We start from the raw sequence: 12,453 nt of genomic DNA on the forward strand, positions 1-12,453 counted from the left end.
TCCAAGGTGAAAAAAAGTACCTAAAAATCTAAATTGAAGAAGGAATTTCGGCAGGTCACCAAATAAAGTAATTAATAAGGGGCAGAGTAAGATTACAGGATAAAAACCTAAGCCTAGGGATCCCTGGGTGGCGCAGCGGTTTGGCGCCTGCCTTTGGCCCAGGGCGCGATCCTGAAGACCCGGGATCGAATCCCACGTCGGGCTCCCGGTGCAGGGAGCCTGCTTCTCCCTCCGCCTGTGTCTCTGCCTCTCTCTCTCTCTCTGTGACTATCATAAATAAATAAAAAATTTAAAAAAAAAAAAAAAAAAAACCTAAGCCTTGAAATCAGGGATACCTGACTTCTCATCTAGGTTCACTCACTAGACTGCAGAAGTATCATTTAACCTCCCAAAGCCTTAGTCTTATTTCTAAAATAGGTACAACAGCAGGTACCTTTGAGCTATTCTAAAGAAGAGAACAGGGGATCCCTGGGTGGCTCAGCAGTTGAGTGTCTGCCTTCAGGCCCAGGGCGTGATCCTGGAGTCCTGGAATCAAGTCCCCGCACTAGGCTCCCTGCATGAAGCCTGCTTCTCCCTCTGCCTGTGTCTCTGCCTTTCTCTCTCTCTCTCTCTCTCTCTCTCTCGAATAAATGAATAAAATCTTTTAAAAAAATAAAAGAGAAGAGAGAGAGAATGTCAGAACCAAGCCCACACTGGTGCCCAACACGTGATATTGGTCCTCTACTTCTACCATAAAATCTACCCTATAGGCAGCCTGGGTGGCTCAGCGGTTTAGCACCGCCTTCAGCCCAGGGCCTGATCCTGGAGACAAGGGATGGAGTCCCATGTTGGGCTCCCTGCATGGAGCCTGCTTTTCCCTCTACCTGTGTTTCTGCCTCTCTCTCTCTCTCTCTCTCTCTCTCTCTCTCTGTCTCTCATGAATAAATAAATAAAATCTTTAAAAAAAAATCCACCCTATAATTAAAGGCCTCCAGAACAATGAGAACCCTATAATTAAAGGCCTCCAGAACAATGAGAACCACCTCTATCAATGTAATATAGCCCAGTACGTAATATTAGAAAAAACTGTCTTCATGTTTAAGCTTAATTTCTCTCCATCACTTAGATCAACAGTATAAGATTTGGCCTCTTCTCAAGTGGTGATGGCACTGGTGCCAGTCACCAACTAAAGAGCCAAGTATTTTCCTCCTTCAAGATCCCTATAGCCATAATATAAAAACACTGCTAACATTCAAATGCTTTAAAGAAACATATTTCACAAAGTTAAAAAAATATACAAAGCAGTTTCATTATACAAAAGAATAACAGTCATCAGGAAAATGAAAATTATAATCTTAGCTCTATTACTTACTTCTCTTTTGAAGGAAAATACATGAGATGAGGCCCCAGTCATGAACTCTTTTTTTGGGTATCATATATAATACCTATGGCATTCACTTAGTAGCATTTTTTTTAAGGTTTTATTTATTCATGAGAGACAGAGAAAGAGGGGCAGAGACACAGGCAGAAGCAGACTCCATGTAGGGAGCCCGATGCGGGACTCGATCCCAGGACTCCAGGATCAGGCCCTGGGCCGAAGGCAGGAGCTAAACCCCTAAGCCACCCAGGGATCCCCGACTTAGTAGCATTTTTTAAAGTATGATGTCAGAAATCATTAAGACAGAAAATTTAGGATAAAGCTAACTACAAAGTTAAAATTCTCTTATAAAAAGGATTTTGAGAAAAACATTTTTTAAAATCCTTACATAAATAAGAAATCACATAACCATACATTTCATTTTCCCAAATAATGCCTTAAATCTGAGCCAAGTAACAATTTAATGCATTTATACTTACATTCAGTAAAGAAAATACTTAACATAGGCCAACAATTGTCAACTGCTCCTAATTTAGGTAGAATTGTTACATCACCTGTGTATTTCACCCAATTCAAAGCTTCTTCCATTGCCAAGATTTTCTGTATCAAAAAGATTAAGAATGTGGTTTGGGTATTCATTTTAATTTTAAGTTTACACACGGCACCATAAATTTAAACATACAGTATTTCAGATTTTTTTTTAAGATTTTATTTATTTATGAGAGAAAGAGAGAATGCACGCACGCTACAGAAAGCACGAGGTGGGAGAGAGGCAGATGGAGAAGGAAAGGCAGATGGAGAAGGAGAGGCAGACGCCCCACTGAGCAGAGAGCCCAATGCGGGGCTGGATCTCAGGACCCTGGGATCATGACCTGAGCTAAAGGCAAGACACTTAAGCAACTGAGCCACCCAGGCCCCCTAAGTATTTCAGATTCTTAATAAAAACCTACACAATCTCATGTTTTCATTACTCTAGCACGCAACCTAGAATACCTGGACCCCAATATATATAAGTTAACTGACACCATGGACTCACATATGTGTATCTTCAAGTAACCTCAGGCTACCCTCAGAGACCAGGATGGTGCTTCAATCATTACAGACCTGGAAGCTGAGGTTTACAACCTGGCCAGGAGCTGCCCTGCGTAGCAGGAGGGTACAATAATACAAGGTGAACGAGAGGTCTCAGAACTTATCTAAACTAGGACTTCCATCCTTACCACAAGGTTAAAGGTAAAGATTAAGGTTCCTGAAAGGGACTGTGTATTTTAAATGGTCTATGGCAAATAGAAGAGTAAGGAGATAAACAATAGGAGAGTGCAGCTGTGAAAATAAGCACTCAGTGCAAAGATATTCATGAAGAGTAGGAGTTCACAGAAATATTATTCATACATCTAGTCTGAAACGACTTCGGAAGTTAATTAGAAGAGTTATCAATGCTCATGTCAGGCTTAAGGAAACAGATGTTTATGTTACCAGTAGCATTAAAAATTGGCTTATCATTTTATCTGGAGATTATCTAATAATGACGTATCAAAAATGTTCATACCGAGGACCTAATAATTTCATTTGGGAGAATATATGCCAGATAAATAATCTAAAGAAGAAAAAAACAATCATATGTAAAAGAAGCCCAAAATTATACTACCCATATGGGGGGGCATGACGCACACCCCCAAAATAAGGAGACTGTATAAGCAAAATATAGAAATCAATACTAGCGAATACATGTAAATCACTAACATGTGACCCCAATTCATGTGGCAATGAGCCATGAGACAACTGTCATTTATCAGCAATGACTGTGCTTGCTTCCTGTGTTTTAACACTTATATTTTCTAAAAAAAAAAAAAAAAAAATTACTTACATTTTCTATTTTATAACCAATCCTCAATAAGCCCCCAATAAAGAATGAATCATTCTGCAAAACAAAACAATAAAACACATTTATTTCCATCTTTAATCAGTTACACTTCAATTTTCCGGTGGACAAAAAAAATCCTACGTTTCAAGAATACTGTTATGTATACATAAAGTCTACTTCCCACAAGCACTTTCATGCCCAACTTACCTAAGAATATAGAAGTAATCTTACATTGGCTTCAAGAAATAAAATGACTTAGTATAACCTTTAGATGTATGGATTTTAAAGTTCACTACACTAAGATTTCTTATGAAACTACACTGGCTGATACAAAGTATAGCAAAGGATTATCAGGAAATAAACACTTGGCTTCATAACCAATCGAAATAAGAAAAAGGATCAAATGGTTTTCCAAGGGAAAACATCCTCAGTGCAGAACAGGAAACTGCCTCAAATACTGTATAATAAAAGTTTATCCCAAAGAACAAATATTTGTTGTGATGCTGACAGTGGCATGATTTTACAAGAGAGAATCCATCACTTTCAGTGACAAAAGTTCCTGTGAACCAGGAGCATACTTTCATCTGTGACAAATCCCAATTTCTATCCTTTAATGATAAGGAATGGTCCTGGATCTCATCCTTCATGTCAGAACCAGAAAGACAGCCATCTATCTAATTTCTCAAATACATAACATAAACTCACGGGTAGCAGAGTGATCTCAGATTAATCCAAACTGAAACCATAATCCATTAACCACTATAAATTAGTAACATGGGCCTGACACCGTATAAATATTTATTTTCTTTAGATACGGGGGGGGGGGGGTGGGGGGGGAATACACATTCTACCACTTACCACGACTTTCTTTGCCAAATCCACAATATCTTCCATCAATTCTAGATGTTGTAATTTCTTCAAACTTATCTCAGAAGCATGAGAGTTGCTTAAATAAAAGTTCATTTTTTAAAACATTAGGTTCTCATATATATTCACTGAATTTTACACCCTACCATGTTATATCTCGATTTAAGCTACTTGAAAAAATTTAATTCTCTTTTACTTCATTCTAGGTAACCATAAGTTGTTTACTAAGTTGACAAAATACTGTACCTTTTTCTCTTTTCTATACTACAATGCTGCTTCTTATAAACAAGCATATTAATTTTCCATAACTCAGTTTCAAGTCTACCATCTAACGCTCTTCAGAGGTTCATTCATCATGTCACCATGATTTAGTCATTCATATAGAAATCCAAAACATTAACTTTTCCCACATGATTACGTAAGAATGAAGCTGAAAAGTATATACGAGAATAAGACATAAGCCCTCCCTTGTACTTGGCATTCCTCAAGAATGGTCAACATGTTTATTACTGTTTATACAAAACAAATGACTTATAGCAACTTACGTGGCCTCCACACAGGGGTGTAACCGTGATATTATAGAACTATGCTGACGTTGAAACAGAAGTGGCCAGAAGATGTATATTTTAATGGCATCACAATAATCTTGCAGGACAGAAACTGGTTTACTACACCACATATTGCAGATGTCAAATTCTTAATTAAGAAAAAGTTTTGAATTAATATTTTATGCCTCATTTTGGAATAAACCAACACTGTTAATAGAGAAAAGGTTACAATGGATATGGAAAGGTAAATAGGAAGGGGATGAGCAAAATAGATGAAGAGGACTAAGAGGTAAAACTTCCACTTATGAAAAAATAAATCATGGGGATGTAAAGTTCAGACAGCATAGGGAATATAGTTAGTAACACAGTAATAACTTTGTACAGTAACATATAACTACACTTATGGTAAGCATTTCATTTTCATGTATAAATGCCAATCACTCTGTTGTACACCTGAAACTAATATAATATTGCATATTAACTATACTTCAATTAAAAATACATAAATCAAAAAATAAAAAATAAAAATGAAAACTATGTAGGACTGTTACATTGATGTGAATGGATGAACTTCCCACAACAATCTCTCAACAAATTAAAATACCAATGTAAAAAATAATAATAAATAAAATAAAAAATACCAATGTACTCACCTAAGTTTCTCTCACTTTGGGTAAAATCTTTATACTGCATACCCTAAACAAAAAAAAATTCTTTTTATTTTTCTCTAGTGAAATGCAAAAGTAGTTTTCAATTTTTAATGTAAGGACTATCAGTACTAAACTAATAAACTTTTCAGTGCACATTTACTTATATACTTTGATTATATCTTCAACCGGTGAATCTTTAGGCTTTTTTCCCAAGTGTTTCCCCCGGGGTCTGCATCTACAGCTGTCTCTTGAGAGCCTTTCTAATCTCCAGTCAGAAAACCATCTTTCCCCATCACTCATTCTCTGGTACTGCACATTCTTGTTGTTAAGGCACTGCTTCCTTTCCCTTATGAAATCGAATTTGTACCTCCCTGTGAAAAGTTTTGTAGCACAAAAACATCTTTACTCCCATAACTCTAAATCAAAAAACCTTTAAAAAGTAGACATTAAGTCCTCAGCATAATAAAAAAAAAGATCTGTACTATGAATAGTGATGGGTGTAGTTTTAACTAGATTTCTTGGGGTGATAATTTTACAACATATACACATTTTAAGTCATTATGTTGTATGCCAGAAACTAATACAATCTCACATTAATCTCTCAAAATAATAAGCCTTTAAGACAAAGCATTAAAACAAAAGAGCAACAAATCTTACCACCCCATCGCAGTAAAGTTGAGTCACACGAACATAATCATTGGACATAAATTCAGGAGCAAAGACACAACCGTCCACATAAGGGCAATCTTCTGACAAAGCATCATCTGCTATAGTGAAATCTCCCAGGGCAAAATCATCCATGCTGTACCATCCTAAGGAAACAACACAAACCCAAATCAGTACTTAAATCATTCGAGAAAATATGAGAAGCAGTTTTCCTGGCTTATATAGTTTATTAGAAAAATCCTTTGAACTTAGGCCTCCCCAAAAAATCAGTAAGAACACTGAAATCTGGAAGATTCTCATCCTCAGCTACTGTTTGCCCAACTCTCTTCAAATATCAGTTTAATCTCTTTTTTTCCCTTAGGATCACACAGTCACCATCTCTACTCTGAACTTGTTTACATGTCTCCTTTAGATGGAAGATAATTAAGGGTATCTTACTCACTTTTGTATGTGCCTAGCACATGGTAAAACCCTTGAATAATTGCTGAATGAACAAAAGACATCTTTCCATTGCTGCCCTTTTACCCCATCTGCTTTTATTGCATCCTGTGAAATATGCCATCTCACCACACACAAACTGCCATATTCTCAACCCCCTGGCCAGAAGTGAATCCTGACTCCACTGAGAAAATGGTTTATCTGCTGCTCATATTCTCCTATCCGTCCATCTATGTGTGTTCCTGTCTTGGGCAAAGGGGCAGAGTTGGAGTGGTACAGGCCAAGCTCATCAATCTCCTAACTCCCCAGAGCCACATCCAGACTTCCATCCTCCTAACAATTGCTGCATCTGGCACTCTTACAACTGCAACACACAGCACTGCTAGATTGCAAAGGTGGGCAAAAAATCTCATATTATCAACAGCCTCGTATTATGAAACATATCATCTGTGTTTTGAAAAGGATTATTTCAATGGGGGAAAAGGGAAATTAGGGCTGGAGTTTCAGACTAAGGCTTCTTTCTGGAATAAAGTTCAATAATAAAGATTTATAGCTATCAGAGAATAGCTACAAAACCTAAACATCACTGAAAAATGCAGCATGGCAGCACTTCTAACTCTTGCCCAAGTAATGGCCGCCTTTTCATATCATCACTAGAACCACATCAACACCATTTCTTAGACCTTTCCATTTCACCACTATTATCTGGCTATTGTTAGGACAAACCAAGTTTCTTTTTTCCTAAGCAAGACCACCATCAGTCCTTAAAATACAAATCTATTTAATTCTTCTTAGGTCTAATTTGCTGTATGAAAACCTCACAGTATGAGAAGAACAATAACAATCTTCCTAGCTATTTGTCACACATTGTACCAATTATTTTTATATACATTATCTCGTTCATCCTCACAGCAATTCTCAGGTCCAATCATCATCACCTGCAGGGTACAGCTGGGAAGCATTGAGTAAAATTCAGTAATTTGCTCAAGCTCATCAAGCTAGAAGGATTCAAACATAGGTCCTCTGATTCCACAGTCTCTCTCACTCTATTTCACCACATCTACCTTTCCTTGTCATTGCCACCTACTTAGTTCTCACTTGTTGTCCTGTTCAAGAACACTGGCTATTAGTTGAGTGTTCCCTTTCTCTCTTCCAAACTCTCAACATCCCAGCCACATCAAGGCCCATGAAGACAATCCCTTCAAGACCCCAGCCTCCTGTTCACCTCCTTGATTAAAATGATCTTCACTGCCCAGGACACCCAGGCTCTTCCTTCCCAAGGCTATATCTCAGATCATGGTGCAGGTCTAAACCAGTTTTTAAATCTTTAACTCTGATTAGCTCCTCTGACCACAACCAAGAGTCATAAAGCTCTTGTGTCCCCTTATCTCCTACACAGTCTTCATCTTCATCACGAATTGTTCCTCCCTTCTCTCCCATTCAAATCTTCCATTCTCATTCACTTTTGGCTTTCTGCAAATGGGTTTCCACCTCTGCCATTCAAGGGTACTGCTTACAATGAGGTCATTAGTGACCTTCTATAACAGACTGATTATCAGGTCTGGAACCTGACCTGTTCTGGATGAGCAATATTTCCAGAGTTTAGGGAATTTAACTCCAAAAGTGAAAAAAAAAAAACCAGACACTTTAGGACCCAAGTATGGCATGTAAAATGGAACACATGCTCTCTGGGAAATAAATACACTTTTAAACTCATTCGCTTTACATTTTGTGTGTGTATGTGTATACATATATATCCTCACAGCAATATACATATATATATAAATATATATACATATACACACAAGAACAAAAAACTCTGTCACAGCCCACACATCACCATTGTGGCATGGATTACAATATAGTTAATGTGCTCATACACAGCAGACTAAGCCGCTGTGACATCATGCTGGTCATTCACAGCCTGGCTGACTTCAGTGATAGCACACCCTATACCAACTACACTGTAATTAGACACTGATAGGATTATTTTCTATTCTGTTTTAATCAACAAGGTGACTGACACAGAGGTTAATTAAGAGCATGGACTCTGGAACCAGACTGCGTGGGACTGAATCATGGCTCCCCCATTTCCTGAATGTGTGATCTTGGGCAAGTTACTTAACCTCTCTGTATTTCAGTTCTCATGTATCAAATTCAAGAGCAATACTACTTATCTGATTAACCAGTTAACACATTTGTATTGCTTAGAATAGTACATGCCATATAGGAAATGCTAGAAATATCAGCTATCATTAACATTAATATTAGAGGAGTACTTCTAAAAATCCACTGTTTGGATGCTTCCAGCTAAATGGTCTGCCTTAATGCTAAGTCCAAAGAGCACTTTTCAGCTTACAACTTACTTGACGCTGTTGACCACTTCCTCCTCCTCAGAACTCTTCATTTGGACTCCAAAGACCATCTTCTCCTGGTTCTCCTCCTATTCTTCTGGCTGCTTTTCCTCAGTCTCCATGGGCTCTTCTTCTCCATTCCCCGCCACCCAAATGTTAACTCTCTTTTCTTTTCAGGCTTACTCTCTCCTCGGTGACCTTATCCACCACACCCATGGCTTAAAACAGCACTTTCTGAACTTCCATCATTTGCATAGCTCCACCATGATTTTTACCATTTCCACATAACACATGTATTTTTATTTACCCAGTATTTCTCTTTTATTGGGCTCACTTGGCCTACATGATATCCATGACATCATAGGTTTGATGTACAACTTATGTTTTTCATACACATTAAATTCTTAACTATTAAAAAATCTACGTGCCACTTTAAATATCTCATATTTCATTTTAGCAAACAATGGCTACACACGCCCAAATGCTGAATCTCTAATTTCTCCAGGCTGTGTTGCATCTCTATAGTCCCTGTCAACATGTTATTGAATCTTAAGATGTCTCACAAGCCTCTCGGATTAAGTTCAAAAATGAACTTATCTTTTTCCTCAAAAACAAACGGATGAAACCAAGTTCTTTCCTCTTTCCTCTGTGTGTTAGCAGTCAGTTGCTCTACATGCCACCTAGTTAACCAGAGTAGCTCCCTGGGATTCAATCTAGGCTCCGCAGTCTTTTTCAACATTCCTATTCACCTGACCACAAAGCCCTGTCATTTTCATCCACCAAAGAAACCTAAAATAGGCACACGTACACCTCTTCATGCCAGAGACACTGTCTTAATTGTTTCATTTTTTCTCCTCTGAACTAACTGAACAAGCAGCTTTCTAGCTGGCGACTTGCTTTTGACTCTGGCACCCTCTAAAACTCTGATAACATTTCAGTGCTTAAAAATCATTCAGTAGCTTCCCTTCACCTTCAGAATAAGGTTCAAACTCCCATCCATAGCATGTAAGGCCTTTGTAATCCTGTTCCTGCTTTTATTTTCAGTCACTTCATGACATGCAACTTAGAAGCCATTCATACTCAACTGCTTCTGATTCATGAACCTTATTCTGCAACCACCTGTTTACCAATCCTTAATACTTAATTCTGGGATGCATTTCTCACTACTACCAAGTTTCTGCATCTCTTCTCTGTAAGCCCAGAGTACCCTGTCCATATCTCTTTGACAGCAGTTCTCACACTGGTCATCACTGGTTTATCTTTGTTAAGCACAGAGGATACACTGTGCCCTACTCACCTTGATTCCCTAGCTCAATGTTTCCCAAATCTTTTATTCACACTCCCCAAGCTTCTACGTTTAAATAAATAAATGTTTTCTAAAGTTGCAAAATCCACCCCACCACCTATGCTACTGTTATTCAATATTTTTTCTTGAGACTAACTCAACTTCTAACTTAGATGTAAATTCGTTTTAATAGAAAATTTGGTATCACAATAAATCTTACACTTGGTAAGACACGTTTGTTTTTTTCCTAATACAAACTCAAGTAAACACACTGCTAAAATTAAACATTAATGTAAAGGACTTCTAATCCCAACAGTTACAAAGAACTAATGGGGGACTCTCATTGCAAAACAAAGTAGGTTCTAGATTTTAAAAATTTATAATTTTGCTGAGCTCATAGCTCATAGAAATAGGGAACATTTAAAGCCACCCTTTCCCCCCCAAAAGGAATAAACCTCTAGCTAAAAACTAAAGCTGACAGTCAAGAGCTACAAACAGTAATGCCAAGAGCAATAATGGACACTGAGCACTGGGCCAGAAGCAAAGTGAGGAAACTGAGCCATGCAAACTCCCTGGCTTCCAATGGAAGCCGATACAAATCAGAAGGAAAGCACAAATCAAACTCTCAAGATGCTTCAGGGAAAGATCAAATAGGAGTTCATAACCAAAGATCATCAAGCAAAGGAGGTGACAACCCACCATGAGGGAGAGACAACAGAAAGAACAGCAATGAATTTAGACCCCTAAAGACATCAGACATTGGATTGACTGCCATATACAGCCTACAGAATACCCATAGATTCAGAAAAAAGAGCAAGCAACATAAGACTATAAAAGACTTGGGAATCTAAAAAAAGAAGTGGAACTTCTAGAAATAAAAAATATAACTGTTAAAAGTAAAAGGAAAAAAACAGATTCACTTAAAAGAAGATTAAGCACAGATGAAAAGAAATTATGAACTACAAGATGTGCCTAATGAAATCACCTAGCACTGGAAATTCTGGTAAAGAAACAAGGAAATGAAAACTAAGAAAGATGAAAAGTAATTGATCTGCCAACAATTCAACACATGTACATCCAATTAAACTTCCAGAAGAAGAAAATAGATAAAATCAAAGCGAGATAAAATAGTATTTATTACAAGGCTCAGAATCTCTAGACTTAATGAAAGACAAAATTCAAAATCAAGAAACACGTGTATTCAAAAGAGGATAAATAAAGATATCTCCAGCAGACTTAGAAAGGAAATGACATAGGACCAAAAATAGAAAATTCAATGCAACCAGAAGAAAAAGAATATTTTCTTCCAAGTAAAAAAAAAATAAAACTGGCAAGAGGCTTTGAATGTAGAATATCTTTCCCATGTAGAGAGAAAATAATCTATCAACCTAGATAGACCTATATACCCAATGAAACTATCTCTCAAGAACAAGGGTAAAATGAAAAAAAAAAATTTTTTTAATTTGAGAGAGAAAAAAAATACACATGCGCACAAGCAGAGGGAGAGGGAGCAGACTCCCCACTAAGCATGGAACCCAACTCAGGGCTCTATCCCAGGGCCCTGAGATAATGACCTGACCCAAAGTCAGACGCTTAACTGACTTAAGCCACCCAGGCACCGTGGAAAGTAGTTTTAGATAAAAATTGAGCTATCAATAGATTTGAATTAATTTATTAAAAAAAATACTAATTAAAACACAAACTAGCTGACTAGATTAAAAGAAAAGCCCTGTAATATATTCTTTATAACAGACACCTTAAACTTAAGGACATTAAAAAAAAATGACAGTAAAATAAGAGAAAAGGGTATTCCAGGTGTATTACCACCCAAACGAAGGTGGGACAGACTAAATAGATGCTAAGACAGAAAGCAAAATTAGGCATGGAGAGGATCACAGGATAATAGAAAAGGTTCAATCTATGAGGAAAATAATGTTAAACTTCTACATATCTAATCAAAGTCTCAAAATACATCAAAAAAAGTTAAAACTACAAAAAGTCAAGAAAAAGAGATGACTGCAACACATCTCTCTCAATAACAAGTGAAACAGAAATTAATAAAGACAGTCTAAAGCATATAATTTACAACCTTGATCTAACAGATACATAACAATTAGAGAATATATATTTGTCACAAGTACACACTGAAAAGTTATAATTCACTATGTACAGGGCCAGAAGTCCAGGGCAAGCAAATATTTTTTAAAAGATAAAATACATACTATATTCTCTGATAACACAATCTAGAAATGAATAATAGAAATAAATGTTAGTGTAGATACATTTAGAAATTAAAAAACATGTTTCAAAGGAAAGTTTAAAACATGTAAGTCAAAGAAATCAAAATGAAAAATTTTAAAAGTACTTAGATTTGACAATAAAAGCACTATAAATTAAACAATGTTAGATAAATCAAAATTAATT

At 36.9% G+C, this 12,453-nt stretch overlaps 1 protein-coding gene across 28 annotated transcripts in view; it reads right to left on the bottom strand.

Annotated features, from left to right (window-relative positions):
- Positions 1 to 12,453, bottom strand: part of TTC3 (tetratricopeptide repeat domain 3) — a 118,322-nt gene that overhangs the window by 99,684 nt on the left and 6,185 nt on the right. For 11 of the 28 annotated variants that reach the window (XM_025987864.2, XM_025987862.2, XM_072740579.1 and 8 more), the window contains exons 2-7: positions 5,944 to 6,098; positions 5,290 to 5,332; positions 4,634 to 4,784; positions 4,080 to 4,167; positions 3,225 to 3,278; positions 1,837 to 1,957 (exon numbers count right to left, since the gene is read on the bottom strand). The exons of 14 other annotated variants lie outside the window; for them this stretch is intronic. In XM_025987864.2, the coding sequence (XP_025843649.2) occupies positions 1,837 to 1,957; positions 3,225 to 3,278; positions 4,080 to 4,167; positions 4,634 to 4,784; positions 5,290 to 5,332; positions 5,944 to 6,087 (601 nt within the window). In that variant the 5' untranslated portion in view covers positions 6,088 to 6,098. Of the gene's footprint in view, positions 1 to 1,836; positions 1,958 to 3,224; positions 3,279 to 4,079; positions 4,168 to 4,633; positions 4,785 to 5,289; positions 5,333 to 5,943; positions 6,099 to 8,756; positions 11,121 to 12,453 lie in introns of those variants that run through there. 3 more of the 28 variants (XM_025987863.2, XM_072740580.1, XM_072740598.1) reach the window with 2 other exon arrangements.

Source organism: Vulpes vulpes, chromosome 15 (assembly GCF_048418805.1).
Source record: "Vulpes vulpes isolate BD-2025 chromosome 15, VulVul3, whole genome shotgun sequence".
In the NCBI taxonomy this organism is placed as follows: domain Eukaryota; kingdom Metazoa; phylum Chordata; class Mammalia; order Carnivora; family Canidae; genus Vulpes; species Vulpes vulpes.